The sequence below is a fragment of the Colias eurytheme genome, chromosome 3, assembly GCF_061535395.1.
Source record: "Colias eurytheme isolate Ceu_HAF_F1 chromosome 3, ilColEury1 Martin Lab GWU primary, whole genome shotgun sequence".
Lineage (NCBI taxonomy): Eukaryota > Metazoa > Arthropoda > Insecta > Lepidoptera > Pieridae > Colias > Colias eurytheme.
The window spans coordinates 2,860,991-2,882,070 of record NC_142982.1 but is presented as its reverse complement, the minus strand read 5'-3'; the positions used below and the strand labels follow the sequence as shown (position 1 = coordinate 2,882,070).

The 21,080-nt window shown below is 31.2% G+C and overlaps 1 protein-coding gene across 1 annotated transcript in view; it reads left to right on the top strand.

Annotated features, from left to right (window-relative positions):
• LOC149909410 (ovochymase-like) overlaps window positions 1–21,080 on the top strand; it is a 36,663-nt gene that overhangs the window by 2,726 nt on the left and 12,857 nt on the right. Inside the window, exons 3-10 of the mRNA XM_090120166.1 lie at window positions 3,707–3,772; window positions 5,531–5,699; window positions 6,098–6,344; window positions 6,671–6,832; window positions 7,227–7,299; window positions 19,247–19,427; window positions 19,771–20,017; window positions 20,539–20,694. Of these exons, the coding sequence (XP_089976292.1) occupies window positions 3,707–3,772; window positions 5,531–5,699; window positions 6,098–6,344; window positions 6,671–6,832; window positions 7,227–7,299; window positions 19,247–19,427; window positions 19,771–20,017; window positions 20,539–20,694 (1,301 nt within the window). The remainder of the gene's footprint in view (window positions 1–3,706; window positions 3,773–5,530; window positions 5,700–6,097; window positions 6,345–6,670; window positions 6,833–7,226; window positions 7,300–19,246; window positions 19,428–19,770; window positions 20,018–20,538; window positions 20,695–21,080) is intronic.

The window sequence follows — 21,080 nt, the reverse complement described above, 5'->3', positions numbered from 1 at the left end:
TTAATAGCCATATATAAAGTTTTGTCTTAAACTGTTTTGCGTCAAATTTCTTTAAATCGTCTGGAATATTATTATATATTTTAACACACATAGCATGACAGTTTTTTGAGTACAAAGATGTTCTAGGTTTATGGTCAAGTATCAATCTATCGGGATGACGTAAATTCCCGTACATTTCTTGAGCCGTCGTAAACAATCTTTGATTATTTTTAACAAATTTGCAAATTTCAAATATGTAAAGGCACGGCAAAGTTAATAATTTAAGTTTTATAAAAAGGGGTTTGCATGATTCGAAAGGCCCTACACCACATATAGCTCGGATGCATTTTTTTTGTGATACAAAAGCTTTGTTTATATTTACTCCATTTCCCCATACTATAAGTCCATATCTTAAAATTGATACTACGTATGCGTGGTATGCCGATATTGCTGTCTTTATGTCAGTTATTTTACGAAGACGTCTGAGTACATATATATACTTATTTATTCTATTACATACTTTTTCAATATGAGATGTCCAATTTAAATTCATGTCTATTGTTATGCCTAAGAATTGTGTTTCATGAGTTTTATTTATTATTATTTTGTTATGTTCTAGTTTTAAGTCAGATCTAGGTTTATTTAAGAATTGAATAAAATTTGTTTTATTTAGGTTAAAATTGAGATTGTTCAAGGTCAGCCAATTAATTAAATAGTCAATATTATAATTTATGTCACGTTGGTAATTTATATGGTCAAAATTTTTAATGTCTGTTTTAAAGATTATGGATATATCGTCAGCAAATAAGATTATCTTGTTGTCCGAAACATCGATTAAGTCATTTATATAAACAAGAAATAGAATTGGCCCTAGTACAGAACCTTGCGGTACTCCATATTCGTTGCAAATGAGATTAGATTGGTACGACTGTTGTTCTTTATTTTTATTTGTTTTTGTGATTACAACACATTGTTTTCTATTTTCTAGGTAAGTACGAAACCACTCTAACACAATACCACGTATACCATATATTTCCAGCTTTTCTAATAATATGTTGTGACACACTCTGTCAAAAGCTTTGGACATGTCAAAAAATATAGCAGTTGTCATAAATTTTAAGTCAATATTTTTAATAATACAATGAGTCAGAGAATATAATGCATTGTTCGTAGATTTATTTTTCTGAAATGCGTATTGATCACTTTTAATTATATTATGTTTATTTAAAAATTCATTAAGGCGAAGACTCATGCATTTCTCAAAAATTTTTGCGAATATTGATATAAGTGTGATTGGTCTGTAATTTTCCATCACACGTTTATCTCCCTTCTTAAATAAGGGTCGAACTATGGAGATTTTGAGGGCATTTGGATAACATCCACTTAAAAAAGACATGTTTATCAAATGCGTTAATATATTATGAACTATTTCTACAGCGCATTTTTTTATAATTTTCGTACAAACCTCATCGTAACCTACAGAGTTTGTATTATTTAAGGATAATATTTGTTTCATAACTTCATTTTCATTCATGGGTCTAAGAAACATTGAGGATGGATTTTTGTGTGTGTTTTTTATTTTGGAACCATAACAAGAATTTGGTGTGGGCTTACCAATATTAACAAAAAAACTATTAAATTGTGTCGATATTTTGGCTGGGTCAGATAATGTTTCGGATCCTATATCTATTTTATCTATATCAGATGACTTATTATGGGAATTTAGTTCATTCTTTATAAGTTTCCATGATGATTTGCATTTGTTTTGGCTGTTAGAAATATAAGCAATATTAGAAAGCTTTTGAGCTTTATATATGCACTTGCGTAAAATTTTAGAATAAGTTAAGTATTTAGATTTATAATTTATATTTGATTTATTATTATAATAGCAATATCTTAGATTTCTCTTATTTCTACAGCTGATCTTTAATCCTTCACTAATCCATTTTGTATTATTAATCTTACCCAAATTAATTTTTATAAGAGGAAAACACAATTTATATAAAAGACAAAAAAGGTCATGAAAACTTTGAAAGGCTGTATTTAGATCATTTTCTTTATAAATATCATAAAATGTTAAACTATTAAGGTAATTTTTAAATTTGCTAATGTATTCTGTGCTAAAGTCTATTTTATAGATGGTCAATCTAGATTTGTGCTGTTGCCTGTGATTATAATTAACTTGAAATTTCAGCAATTGAGCAGTGTTGTGGTCAGATAGATATAGGGGAATAATATTTGCATTCGCTTTGTAAATATTACTTAGAATGTGATCAATACAAGAATTTCCCCTTGTAGGTTGATTTATGTGTAGCTTAAAATTATATGTGTTAATTAAATTCTTGTAGTCAGAACAATTTTTATTTATTTTAAGTATATTAATGTTGAAGTCTCCGACAATGATAATTTTCTTTTTATCGTATTTTTCAGTTACTTTAAATAGCAGTAGATTTAATTGGGTTAAAAAGAAATTTACATCGGAGTCTGGTGTACGGTAAATACATATAATTATTATGTCTTTATCTAATACTTCTAAGCCACAACATTCAAATTTTTTGTCAGTACTTAAGCTTTTAATGAAAATGACATCCTTAAATTTAAGATCATTTTTAAGAAAAATACACACTCCCCCTCTTGATATATCACGGCTATAACTCACTGCCATATAATAGTTATTAAGTTTTAAGTATTGTTCATGGCCCTCCTTGATAAATGTCTCTGAAAAGCATAATACATCCGGGTGAATATTATTATCGCGCAATTCCAGTAATGTTATTTCAATTAATTCTAGTTTAGATAAGATGCCAGCAATATTTTGATGCAATACTGTAAAAAACTTTTTGTTTAATTTAGGTACGAAAAAATTTTGAGTGTTTCTTTGTTTGAATGTTTGGTGTGTTGAGTGTTAAGACAGCACTTTCGACATTTTTATTCAAACATGGGGAATCGCATGAAGTATTTGTTGTAATTATATTTTTAATACCCGTTTCAACTTTGCTGTGCCTATTTATGAGATTTTTTAACGCTTTACAATTTAAGTAAGTACGTTCATATTCTATACAATTAATGTTAAAAATTATTTTTCTAGAAAATTCATACATTGATCTAAAGCTGTGAAAAACATTAACAAAATGACAATTTTTAAAACGTGAACAGACGCGGGATATACATCTATTTAAGTAATTGATATTTAAGTTATATTTATTTCTAGGCACGCTGGTTACTATGACGCTACCGTTATTTAGTCTGTTTATAGTTGTATTGAGTTCTGACATGATTTTTTCCGGGCTCTCGTCATTCTCACCTATGCATATTATTACAATATCGGAATCATTTGTATTAAGTCGATAACAGTCTTTCAGAATTTCATCGCACGGTGCGTGTGGTTTAATGTTGCCTCTTATTAAATAGTTCTCGGACGTGGTTAACCGTTGTCTAAGCTGGGACGCCATACCGGAACAGCATTGGGTTCCAAATATATTTATTTTAGGTTTATCCATTCCATTCTTATAATTTAAAGTGTTTGACGGTGATTCATAATCTTGTATAGTTTTTGTACCACTTTTATTATTATTTGAGGATATAGTTGATGTAGTAACTGCTTGTAAATGATTATTTGTTTGTAATTTAGCTTTAAGTTCTTTTATTTCTATGAGTGCTAAATCGAGTTTAGTTTTCATTTCAATAAATTGTTGTTTAAGTTCGTTAAATTCGCTTATTTGTACAGTTGAACAATCCATCAAACTGGTTCTAGGCTCGGATTCTAAAGATACAAAAGAATTTTCTAAATCAGGTAATAATTCATTTTCGATTACTGGCAACTTTCTTCTGATAGTTACATTCATACAGGGGTTTATTTTTGGCGTTGTACTATCTATATTCGATGCGTTTGTTTCTCTGCATATTTTACATTTCCAGTTTTGCTTGTCCTCTGAAGTCATTAAATAGAATCTTTTTACAGAAATTGAAGCACAATCCAAGTCGAAAAGTTTGTTACAACTCAAACATTTAATAGATTCTCGCATGTCGGTCAACTTATTGCATGTTTTACAATAAATATTATTTGAAGCCATATTTCGTAGATGCAAATTATAATTTAAATGAATGACTATTTTTTAAAATCTTAAAGAAATAAATTTAAAAATAATATGCTGGATGGTGCGGGATCGAACTTGGTTCCGTCGGTCTTCAGACCGAGGTGGTATGTTCGGTGCTATCGGCGCTGTTAATTGAAGCTTCGAAATAGTGTAACGTTTTGTTTACTATAGAAACAGCTGATGTTAGAAACAGGTTAATGAACCGTTGCTGTAATTAGCCAATCACAATGCGTTAACTGTTGATTCACTGTACTTGATATTTTATGATTGTCAACGGATATTTGAACAAAGGAATTGTACATACGCGTGATTTAAGTTTTGATACTTATACTTAGCTTCTGGGGTATAAGTTCTTGTTATTATATAGTTTTAATTAAATTTTTAGTGTAACTTTTATTAAAGATATTAGTTTTTGTCACTTATTCACAGCACATATTTCAACGATATTACTATTATTTTTAGAGCACTGGTGTTTTGCAAACACTTATACACGTAAGTCACACAATATAAATCAAGATTCACCATAAAAACTGTTGTCTTTTTTGTACTTTATATTTTTAATTTATTTATTACGCGGAGCTGAAGTGACCTGTGGCAAGCGCAGCACAGCAAAATACACCTGCCGCGAAGTTGTTGTGAGTTGTTTACGTAGACGTGACGCCACGCGTGTTTTAGTCAAAATGGCCGTCTGCAGAATTTCAATGTTTTATTTTATTGATAATCTCATTAATCTTAATGTTTTTAATATTTCTAAGTCACTATTTTTAATTTATATATTATACTAGCTTTCCGCCTGCGGCTTCGCCCGCGTTTTCAAAGAAAAACCCGCATAGTTCCCGTTCCCGTGGGATTTCCGGGATAAAACCTAGCCTATGTTACTCGTGGATAATGTAGCTTTCGAATGGTGAAAGAATTTTTAAAATCGGTCCAGTAGTTTATGAGCCTATTCATTACAATCAAACAAACAAACAAACAAACAAACAAAGTTTTCCTCTTTATAATATTATATTATATATTATATGGGAGTTAGTTAGTGGATTATATTATATATTATATTTAATTTTGCATTAGTTTCTAACGCTCAGCCTTTTTATAACTAGCTGACCCGGCGAACTTCGTACCGCCCAGCCAGCCATACCAGTAATGAATGTAGTAATTTAGGTTTTGATTTATGTACCTAATGATGATTGATGATTGTAAACTTTTTCCAGTCACGTCGATTTTGGGCTTTTGCTTTAGCTTCTTGCCACGACAGGCCTTTGTTATATCGATCTGGATTTTTATTTTCTGAGGTTTCAGTAATTTATAGAATAGATTTATGTAATACAATGATACTAAAAAAAGATTAATATTATTATTATTTACATGTTGTCGCATAATTTTCCTATCGTCTACTGGAAGTCAATTTCAAGCATTGTATAAAATAGGTAGATTTATGCTTGAAAATTTTACAGGTGTAGCTATCGATCCTGAGACGAGAATATTTGGAGGGGTAGACGCACCAGAAACAGCGTTCCCTTATCAGGTATCACTAAGAAAGACCACATGGAGGGAGTACCACTCCTGCGGCGGATCCATTGTCAGTGAATCATGGGTGTTGACAGCTGCCCATTGCACAATCAAGTATTTCATGACATTTATAGTTTATATTATTATGCTTTTATGTAATAGTCACCTTACCGAAACAGATGCATAATGCGTCACGGCTGTCGTCGAAGCGTTAGCGGCAGCAGTTTTGCCAATCGTCCGTTAGAACTCTTACTCCACTAGGGGACATGGGATTACACAAAATGAATCGACTATTATAGCACAACAGCTGTTAAGCGTTTAGTTAAGCTACACCAATGAACAGAAACGTATGGTCTTTTGCAGATCTACACTTTTTTAAGCCGTGTTTCATGAGCCATAATTATTTCATTAACAATTGAAATGTTTTCGAAAATGAATACAATAAACAATTGCACTAAGCTGTTTATGAACGGTAAGCATACAATAATAAGATAACCTTTACTTTCTTCTAGTGATCATCCTAATAATATAACAGTGGTTGCCGGAACCAATTCGTTGTCTTTAGGAGGCATGAGGTATAATTTGGATAAAATTATAAACCATGAGAATTATACTGAAGCAACACTGGAAAACGATATCGCGCTTCTTAAAATAGTTGGCGAATTTAATTATTCCTCCAATATGGCTCCCATACCCTTAGCGATGTACCCTGTACCTGCTGGTGCACAGTGCGTTTTAACAGGATGGGGATATATTGATGTAAGTGGTGTTTTAAATTCAACTTAAAGAGAAATCGCAGTTTTTTTTATTAAATTTCTGGAGTCCTGTTTTTCTTTTAACCAAATCAATTTTCACTTTGTGTCAATATTTCAATTTTTTAAACTTTTAGCATTAAAAATGGAAGAAATAAAAAGTTTAGATTTTTAAAGAAACACACAATTCACTAGTTCCACTTTTATTTACTTTGTTTCGATTTTTAAACTATGAAATGCAGTTGCATCGAGTGGTAACAATACAGAGTATAAATTACGGAAGAAAAAAGATAAAGACTGTCGGTCGTTAAACGAATATATTTATGTTTCTAGTATTATGATGAAGTACCTGATATACTTCAAATGCTGTCCGTGACGACCGTACCGGTAGAACAGTGCCGAGAAGAGTTGTCAATAGATGACAGTCCAAACAAACTTGCTGTAACACAAAATAATGTTTGCGCTTCTGGGGAAGAAGACACGGGTGCATGTCAGGTAAATGTATTTTTATCCTTTTTATCGCTGAGAAATTCATTTACGTACCTCCAGGTATTTACTCGTCTCTTTCTTTCAACCCTATTGTTTTTATACCTGATACCCCATTTTCCAAGATTTCTTTAAAAGGTCTATCCATACCAAGAAGCTTATATCTAATACACTGGAGATTTCAGTATGAACATTATAACTTGCCAATTAGGTGTGAAAGGGATAAAAAAACATACAGGCGTCATTCAAGGTCATATTTTCTTGTGACAAGTTAATGTTCATACTGAAATATCCAGTGTATTAGATATAAGCTTCTTTTCCATATACCAATATTAGTTTCAGATTTAATTTTTATTTACTGTTTTAAACTCTGTTATTGATTGGAAAAATATTTATTTTTCAGGGTGATTCTGGTGGTCCACTAGCAGCTAACGACACGCTTATTGGTGTTGTATCTTGGACTAAGATTATCTGTGGTGAGGGAGTCCCAGATGTATATACAAGCGTCTACGATTTCCGTAATTGGATATTAGACAAAATCGATATGGATGAATTATCAAAATATACGAATCATCATTCCAATTAATAAATATGTTAAACGTAAAAAAATAAGGTACAATCCTGATGCCAACCTGACACCTGCAGGCCGAGACTAATGACAGAGAATAGAATAACGCAAGGAATAGAAACTGCTATCGCTAATTATTGACATTTTAGTAATGGTCACACTGCTAACGACGACGACGACCAAGACCAAAATTCCAGCTCCGTCACGCTGGAACCCGCTTTAAAAAAAACCTTACTTTTTTTCAGCCTATTTTACCTACAAACGATGCTAATAAATGTAGTATAGGTCAATTTTTTGTAGTCTTATTAGTTACTTAGAAAACATCATTGATATCGTTCGAAGTAAAAAATATAAATAATAGCGTGTTGATTAGTTTTGGAATGGGTTCCAAATTGATTGTAGTTTATTGTAGTGGCAAGAAAATTCTTTATTTGCGTTGTTTTATCTCAAATTATTGCAAGAAGGTCACAATAACAAGATTTTAAAAAATAAATAACACTTGTTCAAAAACTACAAACGATGCCAATAAATGTAGTATAGGTCAATTTTTTGTAGTCTTATTAGTTACTTAGAAAACATCATTGATATCGTTCGAAGTAAAAAATATAAATAATAGCGTGTTGATTAGTTTTGGAATGGGTTCCAAATTGATTGTAGTTTATTGTAGTGGCAAGAAAATTCTTTATTTGCGTTGTTTTATCTCAAATTATTGCAAGAAGGTCACAATAACAAGATTTTAAAAAATAAAATAACACTTGTTCAAAAACTACAAACGATGCCAATAAATGTAGTATAGGTCAATTTTTTGTAGTCTTATTAGTTACTTAGAAAACATCATTGATATCGTTCGAAGTAAAAAATATAAATAATAGCGTGTTGATTAGTTTTGGAATGGGTTCCAAATTGATTGTAGTTTATTGTAGTGGCAAGAAAATTCTTTATTTGCGTTGTTTCATCTCAAATTATTGCAAGAAGGTCACAATAACAAGATTTTAAAAAATAAATAACACTTGTTCAAAAACTACAAACGATGCCAATAAATGTAGTATAGGTCAATTTTTTGTAGTCTTATTAGTTACTTAGAAAACATCATTGATATCGTTCGAAGTAAAAAATATAAATAATAGCGTGTTGATTAGTTTTGGAATGGGTTCCAAATTGATTGTAGTTTATTGTAGTGGCAAGAAAATTTTTTATTTGCGTTGTTTTATCTCAAATTATTGCAAGAAGGTCACAATAACAAGATTTTAAAAAATAAATAACACTTGTTCAAAAACTACAAACGATGCCAATAAATGTAGTATAGGTCAATTTTTTGTAGTCTTATTAGTTACTTAGAAAACATCATTGATATCGTTCGAAGTAAAAAATATAAATAATAGCGTGTTGATTAGTTTTGGAATGGGTTCCAAATTGATTGTAGTTTATTGTAGTGGCAAGAAAATTCTTTATTTGCGTTGTTTTATCTCAAATTATTGCAAGAAGGTCACAATAACAAGATTTAAAAAAATAAATAACACTTGTTCAAAAACTACAAACGATGCCAATAAATGTAGTATAGGTCAATTTTTTGTAGTCTTATTAGTTACTTAGAAAACATCATTGATATCGTTCGAAGTAAAAAATATAAATAATAGCGTGTTGATTAGTTTTGGAATGGGTTCCAAATTGATTGTAGTTTATTGTAGTGGCAAGAAAATTCTTTATTTGCGTTGTTTTATCTCAAATTATTGCAAGAAGGTCACAATAACAAGATTTTAAAAAATAAATAACACTTGTTCAAAAACTACAAACGATGCCAATAAATGTAGTATAGGTCAATTTTTTGTAGTCTTATTGGTTACTTAGAAAACATCATTGATATCGTTCGAAGTAAAAAATATAAATAATAGCGTGTTGATTAGTTTTGGAATGGGTTCCAAATTGATTGTAGTTTATTGTAGTGGCAAGAAAATTCTTTATTTGCGTTGTTTTATCTCAAATTATTGCAAGAAGGTCACAATAACAAGATTTTAAAAAATAAATAACACTTGTTCAAAAACTACAAACGATGCCAATAAATGTAGTATAGGTCAATTTTTTGTAGTCTTATTAGTTACTTAGAAAACATCATTGATATCGTTCGAAGTAAAAAATATAAATAATAGCGTGTTGATTAGTTTTGGAATGGGTTCCAAATTGATTGTAGTTTATTGTAGTGGCAAGAAAATTCTTTATTTGCGTTGTTTTATCTCAAATTATTGCAAGAAGGTCACAATAACAAGATTTTAAAAAATAAATAACACTTGTTCAAAAACTACAAACGATGCCAATAAATGTAGTATAGGTCAATTTTTTGTAGTCTTATTAGTTACTTAGAAAACATCATTGATATCGTTCGAAGTAAAAAATATAAATAATAGCGTGTTGATTAGTTTTGGAATGGGTTCCAAATTGATTGTAGTTTATTGTAGTGGCAAGAAAATTCTTTATTTGCGTTGTTTCATCTCAAATTATTGCAAGAAGGTCACAATAACAAGATTTTAAAAAATAAATAACACTTGTTCAAAAACTACAAACGATGCCAATAAAATAATGTAGTATAGGTCAATTTTTTGTAGTCTTATTAGTTACTTAGAAAACATCATTGATATCGTTCGAAGTAAAAAATATAAATAATAGCGTGTTGATTAGTTTTGGAATGGGTTCCAAATTGATTGTAGTTTATTGTAGTGGCAAGAAAATTTTTTATTTGCGTTGTTTTATCTCAAATTATTGCAAGAAGGTCACAATAACAAGATTTTAAAAAATAAATAACACTTGTTCAAAAACTACAAACGATGCCAATAAATGTAGTATAGGTCAATTTTTTGTAGTCTTATTAGTTACTTAGAAAACATCATTGATATCGTTCGAAGTAAAAAATATAAATAATAGCGTGTTGATTAGTTTTGGAATGGGTTCCAAATTGATTGTAGTTTATTGTAGTGGCAAGAAAATTCTTTATTTGCGTTGTTTTATCTCAAATTATTGCAAGAAGGTCACAATAACAAGATTTTAAAAAATAAATAACACTTGTTCAAAAACTACAAACGATGCCAATAAATGTAGTATAGGTCAATTTTTTGTAGTCTTATTAGTTACTTAGAAAACATCATTGATATCGTTCGAAGTAAAAAATATAAATAATAGCGTGTTGATTAGTTTTGGAATGGGTTCCAAATTGATTATAGTTTATTGTAGTGGCAAGAAAATTCTTTATTTGCGTTGTTTCATCTCAAATTATTGCAAGAAGGTCACAATAACGAGATTTTAAAAAATAAATAACACTTGTTCAAAAACTACAAACAATGTAGTTGATTGTAGCTAAACTCATATGTTTGTAGTGGCTGCTGAACCCCTGTAAGCAATAAAAAACAAAAAATTTAGTGTTCAATAAGTTAATATATTCAAAACAATTATGAGCCTTGGATTTCGTGTCGTTTGTAGTTTTAGAAAAAAAAATATTCATGATCATACATACATCTTCGCACACGTGCGTGTTTGTGTATGCGTGTGGGAGTTTCGTAATTTAGTGTACATTAAATTGCACATGATATATGTTAAAAAAAAAAGAGTCGGATATCTTTAATGTTCAGTAGTTTGCTGTTCAATGTTACAAAGTCACTTAATAATCCGAAACTGCTGAGACGACAAAAGTAATTAAAATGAAATAATGGATAAATTCCATCCGAAACGAAAAAAAACTCAAAATAGTGCAATATAAAAAATTGGAATTAATATTGTCATTTATCGTTTATTGTAGTACTGGTAAAATAATTTAATTATATAAGTTTAGCTACATTGTTTGTAGTTTTTGAACAAGTGTTATTTATTTTTTAAAATCTCGTTATTGTGACCTTCTTGCAATAATTTGAGATGAAACAACGCAAATAAAAAATTTTCTTGCCACTACAATAAACTACAATCAATTTGGAACCCATTCCAAAACTAATCAACACGCTATTATTTATATTTTTTACTTCGAACGATATCAATGATGTTTTCTAAGTAACTAATAAGACTACAAAAAATTGACCTATACTACATTTATTGGCATCGTTTGTAGTTTTTGAACAAGTGTTATTTATTTTTTAAAATCTTGTTATTGTGACCTTCTTGCAATAATTTGAGATAAAACAACGCAAATAAAGAATTTTCTTGCCACTACAATAAACTACAATCAATTTGGAACCCATTCCAAAACTAATCAACACGCTATTATTTATATTTTTTACTTCGAACGATATCAATGATGTTTTCTAAGTAACTAATAAGACTACAAAAAATTGACCTATACTACATTTATTAGCATCGTTTGTAGGTAAAATAGGCTGAAAAAAAGTAAGGTTTTTTTTAAAGCGGGTTCCAGCGTGACGGAGCTCAAAATTCCCATCCAGCCGAAATTTGTTCAAAATAAAATATAAAAATTTCCCGTCATACTGATACTCGGAATGAAAACAAAAGACGGCTTGCACTCCGGGAGTGCCGGCAGAAGTGAAAACTTGATTATTAACGTTGAGCATGTTTGATATTTTGGAATGGTATCCGTCTTACGCTTTTTCGATCGGGTCACGTGTCCTGACGCGAGTTTAAGATTTTATACCCATTACAGAAAAAGTGCTCAACGCCGCTAAAGGAGTTTTCACTTCAAAAATTCAAGGTCAATTAATAAAAAAATAGTTATTTTGCGATTTTCGCCGAATCATGTACTTAATCACCTGAGACCAAAATTATAGATCACAAAATTATCTATAAAAAACTTCAAATACATTTTTTTCTAGGAGCCACCATTTCTACGAAAAGCCTATTTTTTCATGCATTGATCTCAAAATAAAAAATTACAATCACCAGAACGACAAGAAATTGTAATATTTTATTTTTAATTGTGTTTTGCATAATTTTGTTAAATTGCGACTGGATAAAAATTTTGTTCGTGGTCGTCGTCGTCGTTGGTGAACTAATCACTAGCCAATGTCAATTAGTATCGTTAGAGTAGGTTTTCTATGATTCTATTCCTTTCCGTTTTGACGTTTGTCTCAGCGCTCTGATGTAACGCACGTATTGGTTCTTAAATTGATAGTATATTTTTAAGTTTGAAGCAATATTCGACACAATAAATTCATAGTCTATCGTTAGTATTTCATGAAATAGAACAAGACGTGTGGCTTTACCGCGGCGGTCTCCGTGCGCCGCGGTAAAGCTATTGCTTAGCATAAAAAGTATCACTGCGGCGACGGTCGGAGTGTTAAGTTAGGTTGTTTTCGTTACGGAATATCTGGATTCAATTTCCACGCTCAAGGCCCGCGATAGATGCTATGCAATAGCTTAATAAAAATTTTATTTGTAAAAATTGTACCTACTGGAAATTACTAACGATCTAAGAAATTTGATTCACCAAAAAAATGTTTGCATCCATTAAAAAAAAAGTGCACCAATGTACAGAACATTCAACAACCAACTTCGAATAAATTGCTGCCGATAATTATTTGTTTTTATTATAGACTTTTTTTATAACCCCTACGATGGAATTGAAAGAAAGAAAGAAAGAAAGAAATCATTTATTTCAACACACTCAACTCACAAGTACATAATAAACATTACAAAGTACGAAGTTTAAAAAATAAGAAGAAAAAAAATTTAAGTAAAGTAAAACAAAATAATAATAAAACCATCAAAATATGTGAGGTTGCGTGCGCCAAAAAAGGATGCCACTCAGGATACCTGAGTCATAACGCCTCAGCACTGATTTTCAGTGACACCCTTCCGACATCCAGATTGTCAGCGGCTTGCATGTTAGATATTAAAAATAATATATTAAATATAATTTGTCGATACATGATACGGATAAATAAATAAGGTCACCATAACTTACATAAAATACGCTTATATTATTATAGATAACCTACATGAAAATTTGAATTGGAATAATGTTTTACAAATTATGATACTATCCATTTTACATTCTCCTTTTGACACTGACCAATAAAGTACTTTTCTACTAGTGAAAGATTTTGAATTTTTTTGTGAAACTTCTTTGGGCGCGTTGAGAGTAAAATTTCAAGGTCGAGTCATTGAATACGGTGACGCGTCCGCGTTAAAATGTAGAAGCCCTTCTGGCTAACATTGAGAGACACCACACAAAAAAAAAAAAAAAAAAGGTGACGATTTAAGTATCTTTGAATCTTGTGAAAGAAATTTCACTTCTGACACGAGTGCTCGGCACACACGCTCTTTTTTCTACACTAATATTATAAAGAGGAAAACTTTGTTTGTTTGTTTGATTGTAATGAATAGGCTCATAAATTACTGGACCGATTTTAAAAATTCTTTCACCATTCGAAAACTATATATCATCATGCTAAGACCAACAGGAGCGGAGTACCTAATGCGGGTGAAACCGCGCGGCACAGCTAGTAATAGATAGAGTTGTTCAAGAGGAAGTTTTTAGTACATAGGTAGGTACATAATTTGTTAAGATTGAGACAATACTGCAAAAATCTAGCAGAATACATCACAGCTTTTCGAAAAATATTAGGTGCTAACTACCTATTTATTAAAAACATTTAATATTTTCATAAATAAGCCAATCGCAAGTTAGATATTCTTATCTTAGTTTCAACAGCCCTGTGAAATTATATTAAGGTACTATCGTTACTTTTTACTAATATTATTCGGAATATTAAAAACACAACGTGTTAATTTTGCTAATATTTTAATATTAGAAATCCAATAAATAACATAAAGCAAACTAGGTTTCCACCCGCGGCTTCGCCCGCGTAGTCAAAGAAAAACCCGCATAGTTCCCGTTCCCATGGGATTTCCGGGATTGCGTCATTTTCCCGGGATAAAAAGTAGCCTATGTCCTTTCTTGGGTATCAAAATATCAACATACCAAATTTCATGAAAATTGGTTCAGTAGTATAAGCATGATTGAGTAACAGACAGACAGACAGAGTTACTTTTGCATTTAGAACATTAGTAGGTATGGATTTGTCTTGAGTGTCAAACTATCTGGGGGCACGGTAGTGCCCCCGCCAAGACGAGCCAAGCGAGGCGCACGGGCACTACCTACCTTTTCTCGAAGTGCTTCGACGTTTTTTTGAACCCTCATAACTTGGGTTTGGATTATGCTAGATCAACAAAATTTTCGGGATATATTGTCAATAGCGGACTTATTGAACATATTAAGTTTTAATTACATTAGCTTTTATACTTCAGATTTAATTTATATCTAAAAAACGGTAATTTCGTCACTGACTCACTGATGATCATCAAAATTCTTAAGGTATTTCCTAATGTCCTAGAAAGCTGAAATTTTGTATGTAAGCTAGTATTAGCACACAAACAACAAAAAAATTATAAAACTTGTAACTTTCATCCCCCAACCCCTTAAACTAGGGGATGGGAGTTTGTATGAGACCTGTAATTTTAAATTAAATTTTGATGACGCTAGAGGTCTTATCTAATAATCTAAAACTTGGTTCCCCTAGATATATATATATATATATATATATATATATATATATATATGTATAGGTACTCCTTGTTAAAATAAAAAAAATTAATCGACATATTATATTGAGACATATACATCAGATCAGATCATATAAATATGAATGAATAGAAGGGTTGCGAACGTTTCCTGCCTCTTACGTCCACAGTAGCTAAAAATAAAATAAAAAATTTGTTACAAACAACTTACAAAAAGAAATGAAATCCCATCAAAAACATTTTCATGTAAAATGTTGCCAAGACGAGCCCATATGACTCGCACTGTCAAAAAGTTATCAGATCTCATGTAGAGCCAAGCTTCTAACACTACACGCCCTAACTCTACAAGGCCTAACTTCACAAACTCTACACCTTAGTCAAAATATGTGGCTTGGCCGTTCGTTACTACAAGAACTATTGTATAACACAAAAGTAATGAACAGTGAATTAATTTTTCACCTTACGCCGATGTGAATGTAGCGAAATGGCCAAGCCACATATTTTGACTAAGGTGTAGAGTTTGTGAAGTTAGGCCTTGTAGAGTTTTATTTTTATTTTTTAGAGTTAGGGCGTGTAGTGTTAGAAGCTTGGCTCTACATGAGATCTGATAAGTTTTTGACAGTGCGAGTCATATGGGCTCGTCTTGGCAACATTTTACATGAAAATGTTTTTGGTGGGATATATGTATTATAAAATGAGTCGTATTAGTTCATTTTACAACTCAAGAATCGCTGAACCGATTTTAAAATTAATTTAACGATTATCGTTATAGTTCTCTCCTCTGGGATTGGAATAATAACTGCTAAAACTTTTAATTACCCAGCCACACGTACATTTTTAATGCAGATTTGATTTCTAAGTATCCTTTTTCTAAATTGTAAATAGTATCGTAAAGAAACAATATGGGGCCTATTAAATTTTTAGGATTATTGAAATACCTACCCTACCTTCATCTTTGCCTATAATTTATATTATATAATTATATATAATTTATGTTCCAAATAAAGAATTTTTGAATTTGAATTTAATTTAAAATACTTTTTAATTTTACATATTGTCATTTAAATTAACAGATTAAAATAAATATATATAATATAAAACTCATATCATCACGAATTAAAAGATAATTACAATTGTATCATCATCACTTTAATTTCCTTATTTTTTAATATACATTATAAGGTCGATAAGCTTATTGTTCCATAAGGCTTCTTCACGCTGACAAATGGTAATTTTAATAAATTTTGTACTTATGCAAAACAGAAAGTTATAAGTGCTTTTTGCCTTCGCCTGCTTTGTAGAAATGTTAACAAATTATATACTTAAACCTTTCCCAAGAAACACTTTTATCCATAAAAAAGCCACTTGAAAATCCGTTGCATAGTTTTAAAAATTTAAGCACACATAGGAACAGACAAAAAAGACACAACAGAGAAGAGCAGAGCAGTGGACAACAAAAGGATGTTGATGATGAGAAATTTACAGACAGAAACTATATTTCACACTATGCAGTGATTATCTGTGATATAGGAAATTAATAATTATGATATAGCTACGTCAGAGATTTATTAATATTAATATAGGGCTAATTGAGTTTTTGTATTTTTATACAATGAAGATTATAAAAAAGCAACAATATGTCAGGTTGAAATGAAGAACTCTTTCTGATTTTAATTATCTGATGACTTTATAATGACTATACACTAACATATTCTTAAAAAAACAATCTGTCGTTACGGAACGAAAGCAAGTTATTAAAATTCAATATTATATGTTATATTTCGTGTGTAAACAGCCTTATTCGTACAGAATATTGTATAAAAGGGTATTTATTAAGAAATAATTAGATATTTTCAAAGGTTGCCTCGTAAGACATCATGTATAAAATATACGTTTTGTCTTTACTTGTATTATCCTGGTATGCATATGGTACGTTTGTTCTTTTTTTTCCTCTATTTTTATGTATTCCTTTTAATATCATTATCAGCACAAACCACCTACTCATTTTTATGCTTTACTACTACTCAATTTTGTGTCAGTATCTCTCGGTCTATATCACATGTTCTACAATTTGGACTTGTTCAATGGGTATAACTTCACCAATATCATTATAGGAAAAGAAAAAGATATTGAAATGCCAATAAATTTTATGCACATCTTGTACGGTTTAGTCTCTACTTTTTTTATACTACAACCAGCAAAGGAGCGGGCGGTGCACTGATGAAGATGATCACCGCCGCCCATGAGCAATTGCAACGTCAGGTTTGCTGGCCTTTGAGAGACGCGTAGGCTTTTTTTTTTGAAGGCATCCATATACTAGGTAGATGGAAACACCGAAGATGGCAAGCTGTTCCACAATTTTTTAATTGGGACGAACGTCAATTGAGTATTTGAATAAAAAAAAATTATTGATTTTTTTTATGTATTTTGAAACTTTATTATTAATAATATTGATATTTAATGCAAATAACTTCAAAAAAATTTTTTTCCGTTAATTATTAGCAATTAAAAATTGATGAAATTTAAATTAGAATCACGTGACTACAAACGCGCCATGACTGGTCACCATAGATTGTGACGTCATAATGTTATAGCTATTAACTGCAGTACATATCGTTTACGGCTATTACACGTGACTAGACAATAATATTGAAAATTTATTGCTAAGATACGATTTGTTTGTTGGTTCCGAATTAGTTAGTTAGTTACGAAAATAATATTCTTGATGTTGATATACAATTTATGATCACCGATTTTTGTCAGGAGTTTTTTTTTTTTTTTTTTTTTTTTTTTTTCAATTTGTAGTAGCCTTTGTAGTATTCGTACATAATGGTACAAAACGATAACTTTTGAGGTTCGCCATTTTTAATATAAATTTAAATAATATAATTAACAATTAATATCTTAATATGTATATATATAAATCTCGTGTCACAATGTTTGTCCTCAATGGACTCCTAAACCACTTAACTTATTATAATAAAATTCGCACACCATGTGCAGTTCGATCCAACTTGAGAGATAGGATAGTTTAAACATGTAGGTACCACGGGCGAAGCCGGGGCGGACCGCTAGTAATTAATATGTAATTTAATAATGACAACAAAATTAAATAGATCAAAACACTGTATTTATTATTATTATTAACACGCTTTTATTACCTACACGCTTTATATTAGCTTCACCTGTATGTTTGTAAGTTTGTAACCGACTTCTTTGGGCGCGATTTTGACCCACTTTAAACGGCCAGATTTCGTTCAAACTTTGTAGATTTATTTAGGACCGATGACAACACACTAATTTGATAAAATAAATAATAGTTAAAAAAGAATAAAAAACACGCGTTATTAGCTTTATTAGATTACTAGCAGTCCGCCCCGGCTTCGCCCGTGGTACATATTTACGTTTTCTCTACGTAAGAACCATCCTCGTACTTCAAGGAATATAATAAAAAAAGAATTAACGAAATCGGTTCAGCCGTTCTCAAGTTATGCGCTTACCAACACATTCTGGGATTCATTTTTATATTATAGATTAGCTTCACCTGTATCTGTATGTTTGTATGTAACCGACTCCTTTCGAAGTTTCGACTCGATTTTGACCCACTTAAAACCGACGGATTTTGTTCAAATTTTGAACAATTATCAAGGTCCGATGACAATACAATAATATCATAAATTTATCCTTTTATCCTGATAAGGATCGCCAGGATCAGCTTAAAACATATGTTTGTAAGTAACCAATTCTCCTTTCGATTCGATTTAAACCCACTATAAACCGACGGATTTAATTTAAATTTGTATACTTATAAAAACCCGGTAACAATACAATAATTTCATGAATTTATCTTATTATCCTGTTTAGTTTTTCAAACTATATTTATTTTTCTATCAACTGCAATGAGTGAAAACTAACATTATGACGTCACACGCGCTCGGGTGACGCTTCGGGAGTTGTCGGCGTGTCTTCGGTACTGGATTCAAAGACTAATTTTTATTTTGAAATAACTTTTGAATTATTGCAAAAAAAATAAAAATAAAAACAGTTTTGTTATAAAACTAATATATAATCTTTCCATTTATCACAAAAAAAAATTTAATTCAAATACTCAAACTTCCCTATATTACGGGTCAATAAGTCACCTTTTATTGAGTAGTGGTCATTTATTAAATACCAGCGGTCCGCCCCGGCTTCGCCCGTGGTACATATGAAAAATAGATGTTGGCCGATTCTCAGACTTACCCGATATGCACAGAAAATTTCATGAGAATCGGTCCACCCGTTTCGGAGGAGTATGCAGACTAACATTGTGACACGAGAATTTTATATATAAGATTTTGCAGGTGTACCCTACGAAATATACAGTGAACCCGAAACTAGAATAGTCGGAGGGAGAGATGCACAAGAAGGAGAATTTCCGTATCAGGTTTCATTGCGAAAAAACCGTGGAAGCGAGTACCACGACTGTGGCGGTTCCATCATTAGACCAAAATGGGTGTTGACTGCTGCCCATTGCTCTATCAAGTACTCATGCTTATTATTTATTATTCATTTATAATTTGAAAAGTTTTTCACGTATCAAAAATATGTTGTTTTGGTAAAGTTTAAAACAAAACATATTTTTATCTTACAAAAACCAAACCGCCTTCAAATTGCCAGAACTAAACAAAATTTAAATCGGACCCGCATTGAAAATGCAATCTTATAGGCATTAAAGATTTCAAATAAAATAAGAAATAAGAATCATCAAAATCGGTTTACAAAGTCAAAAATACTCAGTTAAAAAAAGTAAAAATAACGACAAAATCAATTTAGATTGTTTTTTAATAATAAACAATTCGCTAATATTACCTTAATTTTCGTCTAGCAATCAGCCTGAAGATATAACAGTAGTCGTTGGGACTACCTCACTATCTTCAGGCGGCGTAAGGCACGAAGTGGAAAAAATTATAAATCATGAGAATTTTACCGCATCAACCGTAGAAAATGATATTTCACTTCTTAAAGTAGTAAAAGAATTTATCTATGATTCCAAAGTGGCTCCTATAGACTTGACAGATGAGCCTTCCCTTCCTGATACTGACTGCGTAGTGACAGGATGGGGATATACTAATGTAAGTGGTATTAAAAAATTGGTTATCTGTAAAGTCGGTTTACTGACGATAGTTGAACGTGACAACGTCTTAAGGCCGATTGTACTTCTTTGTCGCTCGTTCCGCGCTCTCGCTCGCACTCAAGCCTGGAACGCCTCAGAGCGAGGTAACGCCGCATGAGTCATGTTTTTTCGTGCGTGCAGCCGGCTCTATCGAATTATAAGACGTTGCCACGTCAAAAAAGTGTGTGACGTGTGTGTTAGAAGTGAAACTTCTTTGGCAAGACACAAAGATACCAAAATCGTCGACTTACTCCCTGACCTGACGGTGTTGCCATGACGCGACCTTGAAATTATACTCTCAATGCGCCTAAAGAAGTTTCACTTCAAAAATTCGATAATTCAAACAGACTTAGCAATTCTGTTGAACATCTTCTCAAGACATCCGATTGCAAAATGGCGCGGTTCACAATGCCATAACTACTAACTAAAAATTGAGATTCGGACCACCTCATCAAAATACTTAAATAAATATATTTTTAGAATTATGGACGGGTACCTGATAAGCTTCAAGTGCTTAACGTCAAAACTGTATCGGTGGAACGGTGCATACAGGTATTGGATGAATTTGAGGGCAGATTTCCTATAACTGATGAGAATGTTTGTGCTATTAAGGGAAGAGGATCAGGCGCATGTCAAGTAAGTTTTCATAGTGTTTAAAAAGATAAATGCATATAAAAAAAGAAAACTCGATAATTTATTTTCTGATTCACACCTCAGTTGTGACTTTGCTATGCTATCATCACTCATAGTAGGGAAAAAATGGTTATTACTCGCAGGGGACGACATTTTGTCAGTTTGAAAGCTTTTAAATAAAAATTGGTTGAGAACCATAAAGCAAGTGTTACTTAAAAAGAATGTAAAGAAACAGATAAATAAAGAAGCAATGAACATTTAGTACGTATATTTTTATCTAGCGCAGTGATATTTAGGGACAGACCTCAAACTTCAATGAAAAGTTGATAATCTAGACAGCATTGTGCGCAAAAAATTTAATTGATTTTTCATATGGAAAATACTATTAT